Source organism: Stegostoma tigrinum, chromosome 14 (genome assembly GCF_030684315.1).
Source record: "Stegostoma tigrinum isolate sSteTig4 chromosome 14, sSteTig4.hap1, whole genome shotgun sequence".
In the NCBI taxonomy this organism is placed as follows: Eukaryota; Metazoa; Chordata; class Chondrichthyes; order Orectolobiformes; family Stegostomatidae; genus Stegostoma; species Stegostoma tigrinum.
This window is the reverse complement of record NC_081367.1, coordinates 547,149-559,573: the sequence shown is the minus strand read 5'-3', so window position 1 is coordinate 559,573 and position 12,425 is coordinate 547,149. Positions and strand designations below refer to the sequence as shown.

The 12,425-nt window shown below is 43.4% G+C and overlaps 1 protein-coding gene across 3 annotated transcripts in view; it reads left to right on the top strand.

Moving 5' to 3' along the window:
* Positions 1–12,425, top strand: part of LOC125457700 (solute carrier organic anion transporter family member 2A1-like) — a 129,673-nt gene that overhangs the window by 33,546 nt on the left and 83,702 nt on the right. For 2 of the 3 annotated variants that reach the window (XM_059650933.1, XM_048542268.2), the window contains exon 4: positions 10,040–10,202. In XM_059650933.1, coding sequence (XP_059506916.1) covers positions 10,040–10,202 — 163 coding nt within the window. The remainder of the gene's footprint in view (positions 1–10,039; positions 10,203–12,425) is intronic. The other variant, XM_048542269.2, reaches the window with a different exon arrangement.

Genomic DNA, 12,425 nt, shown 5'->3' with positions numbered 1-12,425 from the left:
GTGATATTGAACGCAGTATTCCAAAGTGGCCTAACCAATGTCCTGTACAGCCACAACATGACCTTTTCCCAACTCCTATACTCAATGCACTCACCAATGAAGTCAAGCATATCAAATGCCCTTTTCACTCTCCTGCCTACCTGCAACTCCACTTTCAAATAACTATGAACCTGCATCCAAGTTCTCTTTGTTCAGCAATACTCTCCAGGACCCCTAACCATTAAGTGGAAGAGTCCTGCCCTGATTTGCCTTTCCAAAATGCAGCACCTCACATTTCTCTAAATTCAACTCAATCTGCCATTGTACTGTGAGGTAACAGTCTTGGCTGTCCATAATACCTCCAATTTTGGTCTCATCTGCAAACTTACTAACCACACCTCCTATATTCACATCCAAATCATTTATATAAATGACAAAAAGCAGTGGACCCATTACCAATGATAATGGGAACTGCAGATGCTGGAGAATCCAAGACAAAAAAATGTGAGGCTGGATGAACACAGCAGGCCCACCATAATGAAGGGTCTAGGCCCGAAACGTCAGCTTTTGTGCTCCTGAGATGCTGCTGGGCCTGCTGTGTTCATCCAGCCTCGCATTTTATTGTCTTGGACCCAGTACCAATCCTTGCAGCACACCGCTGGTCACAGGCCTTGGTCTGAAATGCAACTGTCCACCACCATCTTCTGTGTCCTGCCTTTGAACCAGTTCTGTATTCAAATGGCTTGTTCTCCCTGTATTCCATGTGATCTAACGTTGTCAACCAGTCTACCACATAGAACCTTGTCGAATGCCTTTATGTCCACTGCTCTCCCTTCATCAATCCTCTTCATTACTTCTTCAGAAAACTCAGTCAAGTTAGTGAGATACAATTTCCCACACTATCCCATTCTATATCATGCTATCTCACCAGATCTCACCAGAGATTTGAAAAGTACTACTTTGATATTTCTTTCACCATATCCATTCTTTTGAAGATTGCACATGTGCTGACAATACCCTTCTTGTGCTTGTAGCCTCTCCAGGCATGTGAACCCAGACTGAGAGAATGTTGTTGAAATGTTGGACTACCGGGTCAACATGCTGATCCTAATTCCAAATTCTCCTGTCATCAACACTTGCACACTTTCTCAAGGGAGTTGATGAATGGTGGTCAAGAGTGAAAGTTCATGTTGGTTTTCATTCTCTCAGTTTTTTTAGAACTTAACCAGGACACTGTCTTTTGGCTCCCTCACAGAAAGTCATCTGATGTTCCAGAGCTGGGTGAACTTCATTCACCTGGCTCCATTCTTATCTTCCAGGTGAAACAGTGCTTTACTTGAGTTTCACTTAATCTAGTCTATTGTATTTGCTGCTCACAATGTGGTCTCCTCTACATTGGGGAAATGAAGCATAGACCAGGTGACCACTTTGCAGAATACCTGTGTTCTGTCAGTGTAAAAGAGTCTGAATTTCCAGTTGCCTGCAGCTTCAACACACCATTTTGTTCCTTGGTCAACATCTCTGCTTCAGGCTTACTGCAGTGCTCCGTTGGAGCTCAATGCAACCTGGAAAAACAGCACCTCATTTGCTGCTTGGGACCTCTACAACCTTATGGACTCCTCAATATTGAGTTCAGCAACGTTAGACCTCGAGCTTCTTCCATGTCCCCCACACTCCAGGCCTTGTTATTTTTTGGAGTAGTTAATCACTTTTCTGGCTTGATGGGCTGGAAAATGGCTAATGTAACATCCCTTTTTAAGGATAGGGTGAAGCAGAAGGTGGGAAACTATGTAAGTCTATATAGGGAAACGATATAGGTTGGTTAGCCTATCTGACCTCTTTTGGTTGCAAGTTGAGGAACCATTATCAAGAATGAGATTGTGGAGTACTTGGAAATCTTGGAAGTGCATATTAAAACAGGGATGAGTTAACACATCTTTGTCAAGGGCTGTTCATGCCTTACAAAACTGTTAGCATTCTTTGAGGAGGTAACAAGCAAGTTAGATAAAGGGGAGCCAGTAGACGCTATCTATTCCAATTTTGAGAAGACCTTTGACAAGGTGCCGCACAGGAGGTTACCAAATAAGGTGAGAGCCCATGTCACTAGTGTCAGGCTACTGGCTGGGTAGAGAATTGGCTGACTGGCAGAAGTCCAGAGACTGGGAATAAAGGAGTGTTTTTCAGGTTGGCAGCCAGTATCTAAGTGGAGTTCTGCAGAAGTTAGTGTTAAAACAATAACTATTCACATTATACGTTAATGATCTGGAAGAAGTAACAGAGGGCATGGCATCATTGCTAAGTTTGCAGTTAACGCAAAGATAGGTTGGAGGGACAGATAGTGTAGCGGAATTGGGAGGCTGCAGAAGGACTTCGACAAACTCAGAACGGGGAAAAAAGTAGCAGATGAAATACAATATGCACTTTGTTAGGAAGAACAAAGGCATGGACTATTTTGTAAATGAGGATAGCTTAGGAAATCTGAAGCACAAATGGACTTGGAAGTCCTAGTTAAGGTTCTCTTTTAAAGTTAACTTGCAGGCTCAATTTGCTGTTAGGAAGTCAAACACAGTGTTGGCATTCATTGCAAAAGGGCAAGCATGCAGCAGCAGAAATGTACTGCTGAAGTTATGTAAGGCTCCAGTTAGAACACATTGGAATATTGTGAGCAGCTTTGGACCTCATATTCCAAGGAAGAATGTGCTGACACTGGATGGTTCAAGAGAAGGTTTGCAAAAATGATCCTGGTGATGAAGGGCTTGTCATATGAGGTGTAGTTGAGGACTCTGGGTCTATACTCAATGGAACAAAGAACAAAGAAAATTACAACGCAGGAACAGGCCCTTTGGCAGCCCAAGCCTGCACCAATCCAGATCTTCTATCTAAAACTTCGCCTATTTTCCAAGGATCTGTATCCCTCTGCTCCCTGCCCACTCATGTATCTGTCCAGATACATCTTAAATGACGCTATCGTGCCTGCCTCTACCACCCCCGCTGGCAACATGTTCCAGGCAACCACCACCATCTGCGTAAAGAACTTTCCACGCATATCTCCCTTAAACTTTTCCCCTCTCACCTTGAAATCGTGACCCCTAGTAATTGAGTCCCCCACTCTGGCGAAAAAGCTGCTTGCTATCCACCCTGTCTATACCTCTCATGGTTTTGTAGACCTCAATCAGGTATCCCCTCAACCTCCTGTCTTTCTAATGTAAATGATCCTAATCTGCTCAACCTCTCTTCATAGCTAGCACCCTCTGTACCAGGCAACATCCTGGCAAATCTCCTCTGCACCCTCTCCAAAGCATCCATATCCTTTTAGTAATGTGGAGACCAGAACTGTGTGCTGTATTCCAAATGGGATTGAACCAAAGTCTATACAACTGCAACATGACCTTCCAAGTCTTGTACTCAAAGCCATGTCCGATGAATGAAAGCATGCAGTATGTCGCCTTGACCACTGTATCGACCTGTGTTGCCATCTTCAGGGTACAATGGACCTGAACACCCAGATCTCTCTGTGCATCAATTTATCCCAGGGCTTTTCCATTTACTGCATAGTTTGGTCTTGAATTGGATCTTCCAAAATGCCTCACGTCGCATTTGCCTGGATTGAACTGCCGTTTCTCTGCCCAACTCTTCAAACTATCTAATATTCTGCTGGATTCTCTGATAGTCCCCTTCACTACCTGCTCCTCCACCAATCTTAGTGTCATCTGCAAACTTGCTAATCAGACCATCTATACCTTCCTCCAGATCATTTATGTATATCATAAACAACAGTGGTCCCAGCATGGATCCCTGTGGAACACCACTGGTCACAGTTCTCCATTTTGAGAAACTCCCTTCCACTACAACCCTCTGTCTGCTGTTGCCCAGCCTGATCACTATCCACTTAGCTAGTGCATCCTGAACGCCATGCGACTTCACTTTCTCCATCAGCCTACCATGGGAACCTTATCAAACACCTTACTGAAGCCCATGTATATGCATCTTCCCTCATCTATCAACTTTGCCACTTCCTCAAATCAGTCTATCAAGTTGGTAAGACATGACCTTCCCTGCACAAAACCATGCTACCTATCACTAATAAGCCCATTTTCTTCCAAATGGAAATAGATCCGATGCCTCAGTATCTTCTCCTCCAGTAGCTTCCCCGCCACTGATGTCAGGCTCACCGGTCTCTGCTTACCTGGATTATCCTTGCTACCCTTCTAAAACAAGGGGACAACATTAGCAATTCTCCAGTCCTCTGGGACCTCACCCGTTCTCAAGGATGCTGCAAAGATATCAGTTAAGGCCCCAGCAATTAACTCTCTCGCTTCCCTCAGTAACCTGGGATAGATTCCATCCAGGCATGGGGACTTGTCCACCCTAATGCCTTTCAGAATACCCAACACTCCCCCCCCCCCCCCGCCTTATGCCGACTTGACCAAGAGTAATCAAACATCTATCCCTAACCTCAATATCCGTCATGTCCTTCTCCTTGGTGAATACCGATGCAAAGTACTCATTAAGAATTTCACTCATTTTCTCTGACTCCTTGCATAACTTCCCTCCTTTGTCCTTGAGTGGGCCAACCCTTTCTCTAGTTATCCGCTTGCTCCTTATGTATGAATCAAAAAAAGGCTTTGGGATTTTACTGAACCCTGTTTGCTAAAGATATTTCATGATCGCTTTTAGCCCTCTTAATTCCTCATTTCAGATTGGTCCTACTTTCCCGATATTCTTCCAATGGTTCATCTGTTTTCAGTCACCTACACCTTATGTATGCTTCCTTTTTCCGCTTTGCTAGCCTTACAATTTCACCTGTCATCCATTGATCCCGAGTCTTGCCCTTTCTATCCCTCATTTTCACAGGGACCTGTCTGTCCTGCAATCTTATCAACCTCTCTTTAATGCCTCCCACATACTAAATGTTGATTTACCCTCAAACAGCTGCTCCCAATCAACATTCCCCAGCTGCTGCCGAATTTTGCTCTAATTGGCCTTTCCTCAATTTAGCAAGCTTCCTTTAGGTCCACTCTTTTTCCATGAGTATGCTAAAGCTTACGGAATTGTGATCACTATTCCCAAAGTAATCCCCTACTGAAATTTCAACCACCTGTTTGGGCTCATTCCCTCAACACCAGGTCCAGTATGACCCCTTCCTGAGTTGGACTATTGACATACTGCTCGAGAAAACCCTCCTGGATGCTCCTGACAAATTCTGCCCCATTTAAAACCCTAACACTAAGTGAATCCCAGTCAATGTTGGGAAAATTAAAATCTTCCATCACCACCACCCAGTAGCTCTTATATCTTCCCATAATCTGTCTACATACTTGTACCTCTATCTCACGCTCGCTGTTGGGAGGCCTGTAGTCCAGCCCCAACATTGTTACCGTACTCTTCCTACTTCTGAGCTCAGCCCATTTTGCCTCACCGCTTGAGTCCTCCACAGTGCCCTCCTTCAGCACAGCTGTGATATCCTCTTTGACCAGTAATGCAACTCCTCCACCCCTTTTACCTCCTTCTCTATCCTGCCTGGGATATTTAGTTGCCAATCTTGCTCTTCCCTCAACCATGTCTCAGTAATAGCAATGACTTCATACTCCCAGGTACTAATCCAAGCCCTAAGTTCATCTGCCTTAGACTTCTCGCATGAAAGCAAATGCACCTCCGACCACCTGTCTATTTGCATTAATCACCTGCTCTCTGCCTACTCTTCCCCTTAGTCGCTCTGACATCATTATCTAGTTCCTTACAGGCTTAATTATTACCTCTTTACTGTCTACTGTACTCCCCATTTGGTTCCCATCCCCCTTCCCCATTAGTTTAAACCCTCCCCAACAGTGTTAGCAAAAGCACCCCTTAGGACATTGATTCTAGCCCTACCCACGTGTAATCCATCCGATTTGTAATAGTTCCCCCTCCCCCAGCACTGATCCCAATGTCGCAAAAATCTGAACCCCTCCCTCCTTCACCATCTCTCCAGCCACTCATTTATCCTGCCTATTCTTTCATTTCTACTCTGACTAGCACATTGCATTGGTAGCAATCCTGAGATTACTACCTCTGAGGTCCTACTTTTTAATTTGGCTCCTAACTCCCTAAATTCTGCTTGTAGTACCTCATCCCATTTATTACCTATGTCATTGGTGCCCATATGCACCACGACAGCTGGCTGTTCACCCTCCCCCTTCAGAATGTCCTGCAGTCGATCTGAGACATCCCTGACCCGTGCACCTGGGAGGCAACACACCACCAGGGAGTCTCATTTTTGACCACAGTATCGCCTATCTACTCCCCTTACAATCGAATACAATATGACTATAGCCCTTCCACTCTTCTTCCCCCACTTCTGTGCAGCAGAGCCAGCCACGGTGCCATGAACTTGGCAACTGCTGCCTTCCCCCAACAGTATCCAAAACGGTATACCTGTTTTGGAGGGAGATGGCCGCAGGGGACACCTGCACTGCCTTCCTGCTTTTTCTCTGCCTCTTGGTCACCCATTCCCTTTCTCCCTCAGCAATCCTAATCTGTGGTGTGACCAATTTGCTGAATGTGCAATCCACGACTTTCTCAGCACTGCAGCTGCTCCATAGTGGTCCATCTGCAGCTCCTGAGCCATCATGCGGTCTAACAAGAGTTGCAGCTGGACACACTTGCTGCACATGTCAGAGTCAGGGACATCAGCCATGTCCCTGAGCTCCCACATTGAACAAGAGGAGCATAACATGGTTCTGGGATCTCCTGCCATTTTTACTCTTAAGCTTAGCTTAATCCTACTATAATATTAGATAACAGATAAATGAAAGGAAATTTTTTTTTACCAATCACTCTACTTACCAGCTCATGATTTAAAAGAAAAGAAAAACCTTCCCTTATTAACACACTACAGACTTTTTTTTTTGGTTTGAGTAGGAGGGTGGGTGGGAGACACTACAAGTGTAATGTCTTTGGTTTAGCCCCTGCCTGAATATATCAGTACGCATACCTTCCCAGAGCGCAATTTGATTGCTCCCACTCAGCTCTGCTGCTGAAATGAAAAGCTCACCTACCCAGCAGTCCCCATGTGCTCTCTCCCGACTCCTGCCGCTGAACAAATGGAGTAATGCAGTTTAGAAGGATGAGGGTGCGATCTCATTGAAACATATACAATACTGAGTGGTCTGGATAGAGTGCACGTGGAGAATTGTTTCCCCATGTGGAAGAGACTAGGTAGGACCTGACGGCACAGTGAAGGGATGATTGTTTATTAATCGAGAGGAGAAGGAATTTGTTCAGCCAGAAGGTAGTGAATCTGTGGAATTCATTGCTGCAAAGGGATGTGGCAACCAAGACATCGAGTGTGTTTAAGACAGAGACAGGTTCTTAATTTAAGATAATAAAGTGTGAAGCTGGATGAACAGGCTCTCTGATGAAGGGTCTAGGCCCGAAACGTCAGCTTTTGTGCCCCTGAGATGCTGCTTGGCCTGCTGTGTTCATCCAGCTTCATACTTTATTATCTTGGATTCTCCAGCATCTGCAGTTCCCATTATCTCAGGTCCTTAATTTGTAAGGTTATAGGGAGAAGACAGGAGAAAGGAGTTAAGAAGCATATGATGCTTAGAAGCACTAAGATTGGTGGAGTAGCAGATAGTGAAGTAGACTGTCGGAGAATGCCGCAGAATATAGATAGATTGGAGAGCTGGGTGGAGAAATGGCAGATGGAGTTCAATCCAGGCAAATGCGAGGTGATGCATCATGGTTGACCAATTCAAGAGCAAACTATACAGTAAATGGAAAAGCCCCGGGGAAACTGATGTAGAAAGAGATCTGAGTGTTCAGGTCCATTGTACCCTGAAGGTGGCAACGCAGGTCAATAGAGTGGTCAAGTCTGTAAACGGCATGCTTTCCTTCATCGGATGGGGTATTGAGTACAAGAGTTGGCAGGTCATGTTACAGTTGTATAGGACTTTGGTTCAAACACATTTGGGATATTCTGTATAGTTCTGGTTGCCACATTACCAAAAGGATATGGATGCTTTGGAGAGGGTGCAGAGGAGGTTCGCCAGGATGTTCACCAGAACGTTGCCTGGTATGGAGGGACTAGCTATGAAGAGAGGTTGAGTAGATTAGGATTATTTACATTAGAAAAACAGAAGTTGAGGGGGGACCTGATTGAGGTCTACAAAATCATGAGAGGTATAGACAGGGTGGATAGTAAGAAGTTTTTTCCCAGAGTAGGGGGACTCAATTACTAGGGGTCACGATTTCAAGGTGAGAGGAGACAAGTATAAGGGAGATATGTGTGGAAAGCTCCTTACGCAGATGGTGTTGGATGCCTGGAACATGTTGCCAGTGGAGGTGGTACAGGCAGGCACGACATTTAAGATGTATATAGACAGATATATGAATGGGCAGTGAGCAAAGGGATACGGATCCTTGGAAAATGGGCGACAAGTTTAGATAGTGGATCTGGATTAGCACAGGCTTCGAGGGCCAAAGGGCCTGTTTCTGTGTTGTAGTTCTCTTTGTTCTTTGTTCATAATTGCCATGATCAAATGGCAGAGCAGTCTTCACAGGCCAAATGGTCTCATTCTACTACTTTATCTTCTGGTCATTTGAGGCTCAGAAAAAGCTGTTTGTCACTGGTGATCAATGCAGCAAAGAGTCGGATTTAAAAAACTAAAAGCAATGCTTGTTGTCTTTAACTGAGCAAGAGTGGAAAAATAGAGACCCTACAGTGCAGAAAGAGGCATTTTGCATTGACCCTCCAAAAAGCATTATCAAGACCTTAACCTCATAACCTCGCATTTACCGTGGCTAAACCACCTAGCATGCACACCCCACGGACAATTTAGCATCAACAATCCACCTAAACCTGCATATCCTTGGACAGTGGGAGGAAGCCGGAGCACCCGGCGGAAAGCCATGCAGACACTGGGAGAACGTGCAAACTTCACACACAAGTAACCCAATGCTGTAAATAAATCTGGGTCCCTGGTGCTGTGTGGCAGCAGTGCTAACCACTAAACTACCGTGCCTCCCATCTAAGATTAGGGCTCAGGAAAATAAAACCCAGGCTAGATGATCTTTACTTTAACAAGGGTGGAATAGGTGAGATTGATGATTTAAAGATGTGGATTAACACATGGAAGTGTGATAATATTGCCGTCACCGAAACATAGTTGAGAGAAGGGCAGGACTAACAACTCAACATTTCGGTTATAGGGGTTTTAAGTGAGACAGAGGTGGGTGTAAAAGGGTGGTGAAATATCACTATTAATTAAACAGTCATTACTGCATTACTTGGAAGAGTTTTCAAACAAGGCTTTGTGGATCAAACTTAGGAATGTTAAGGGGGTAGCTACTTCACTGGGAGTGTATTATAAGCCCCAAAGAGTCAGGGGGAAATAGAAGAGCAAATATGTACACTGTTCACTAGAAGTAATAATCGGGTAATTATACTAGAGAATTGCAACTTTTCCAACATAAGTTGAGATAGTCATAGTGTTAACAGTTTAGAGGGGTAAGTTCTTGAAATGTATCCAGGGGAGTGTTTATTGTTTCAATATGTAGAATGCCCAACAAGGGATGTAGGGTTGTAGCTAAAATCCACAACTTTCCACCTTAAGACAAGCAATCTTGTGTACAATGCAAGAAACATTAAAATTAATCATTCTTGCATATTTTCAAATCTATTTTGGCATTTTACATTAACTTTATTTGTATTTGCCATTCTGTGTGTTTCAAATTCAGGCATTTTGCTGAAGGAAGTCATTTTCAGGTGTGTAGGTCCCATGATAATCATGGGCTACCTGCCATTAAATTGATAGAGTAGGAAGTGTGATTACCATCAATTTGTAGGGTTTTGCTTTGCCATTCAAATCAGTCATCACTTCTCTGGATGACATGCAAGTTAATTTACAATAGCAAGTGGTTACAACAGCGTTCATATTAACAGTTTACAGACTAGACCAAATGAATTGCTTTTGGCTCTTTTGTCCCAGGTTATTTTGCTAGACACTAACTGTACTTTCATCAGTTACTCTTGAACTGCATTTGGACAAAAATATTTTTCTGTTACAATTTCTTTCAGATTGGGAACTCACTTCTGATTGTTTTTGTCAGTTACTTTGGAAGTCGTGTTCACCGACCAAGATTGATTGGAATGGGTGGACTTCTCCTTAGTTTCGGAGCTTTCTTGCTCACCATTCCTCACTTCATTTCTGAACGTTACGAGTATTCCAAGGCAACAAATGGTAAATCAAATTTGCTGTTTCTTACTGCCTGTATGTACCATATGTACGAGAGCCAATGGAAATATAGACACAGTTGCATGCTTTGGAATTCAACCTAACTGAAAAGAGATGTTGTCAAAAGTTCAGCAACATGTCCCACTTCTCGCAGTAATGCATCATGAAAATTTCATTGGCTTTTAAATTGTTTGTTTCGGTACCTTACATCAAAATGAAATCACGTTACTAATTGGGAGTGGAATACTTTGACATTTTGTTGAGGGGCCAGCAATCTATACAATTAACTTTCTTTTTCTCTCTTTTCATGTTTCCAGACCCATTAGTAGTTCAAGCATTGAAGATAACAAAGTGTGAAGCTGGATGAACACAGCAGGCCAAGCAGCATCTTTGGAGCACAAAAGCTGATGTTTCGGGCTAGACCCTTCATCAGCTTTTGTGCTCCTAAGATGCTGCTTGACCTGCTGTGTTCATCCAGCTTCACACTTTGTTATCTTGGATTCTCCAGTATCTGCAGTTCCCATTATCTCGGTAGTTCAAGCATTTCCTGTTTGTGCCAGAGTACTCCTAACTCAGGCACATCAGCCCTAGTGTAGGTCTTAGCTCAGGCCCAGCATTCTCACTGCAGGTCCATCACTCCTCGTTAAATGTCGATATTCCCAATTCAAGCCAAATATTCCCAACTGAGGCCTAATATTTCTAGTTCAGTACCAATACTGCTAGCTCAGGTCAAATACCCCTATCTCAGGCCCAATATACTAGTAATGCCAGCTCAGGCCTACACTCCAAAATTAGATCGAATTGAGCTCAAGCTCAATACAACTAGTTCTGGTCCAGCACTTCTGGTTCAGGCTGACTACTTCTAGCTTTAGGCCCAATACTCCTGGCTTGGTATCAATAATCCTAGATCAAGCTCAATATATCTAGTTTAGGCCCAGTACTCCTGTCGCAGTATGAATAGACCTAGCTCTGAGCCAATGTTCCTAGCTTCATTCCACTACTCCAAGCTCAGGCCTAGTAGTTACAGCACTCTGAGCTCAAGTTCAAGACCTCTGGCTCTGTCTCAATACTCATTGCTCAGGACCAGCACTCTTGGTTAATGACTAAAACTTTTATTTATTCTATTTCATTGTATATGAACGAGTTGCCAGAGGAAGAAGTGGAGGCGGGTACCATTGCAACATTTTCATAGAATCCCTACAGTGTAGAAACAACAGGCCATTTGGCCCAACAGATCCACACCGACTCTCCAAAAAGCATCCCATCCATACTCACCCATCCTATCCCTACTTTCCCCATGCCTAATCCACCTAACCTGTACATCTTTGGACTGTGGTTGGGAACCAGAGCACACAGAGGAAACCCACGCAGACGTGGGGAGAGTGTGCAAACGACACACAGTCGCCCAAGGCTGGAATTGAATCCGGGCCCCTGGCCCTGTGAAGCAGCAATGATAATCATTGAGCATTGTGTTACTCACTTTAAAGGCATCTGGATGGATATTTGAATAGGAAGGGTTTAAAGGCATTTGGGCCAAATGCTGACAAATGCGACTCAAAAATTAGGTCAGTTTAGATGAGTTGGACTGAATAGTCAGTTTTGATGCTGTATGACACTATGACTTTATCTTTTCTGAAGGACATTCCATCCCCTTATGACACAATGTGCCTCAACTAAATTTTCTTTTTCTTAACTGCAGTGGTGTTCATAAAATTTCTGAATGAGTGTTCTAATTGTGTAAATCATTCATCTTTAATCTCTTTGAACCTGTGATAGATCACAAATGTGTGGTTTCATATATTTATCTGGGATCAGTAGGGATGGGGCTCCTTCTGCATTGATACTTAGTTCCCAAAAATTCAAAAGGTGTCTGGTAACTTGTTTAGTTCTGGTGTAAATATCATAATAAAAGTTGGAGGTTATTGTGCCCACTGAACCAGGCTGATTTTTTTTTTCAAGTTGGGTTTTCGCACATCCACCCCCCAATTCTTTTCAGTTCTGCTAAGTTATCTTTTTTTTCTTCTCTTATTCTAAGTTAATGTAAATAGCGCATGTAAAGTACAGTGCAGACGCACACTTTTCACTATATATTTTTTCATTGAATACATGTAACAATAAATTATTCAATTCAATTTTTTCCCACATAAGATACAATTTTTTTTGTCATCTATTCATTCAGTCCCCTTTTGCAAACTCCAGTTGAATTTATTTCAACAATATCAAGCATTG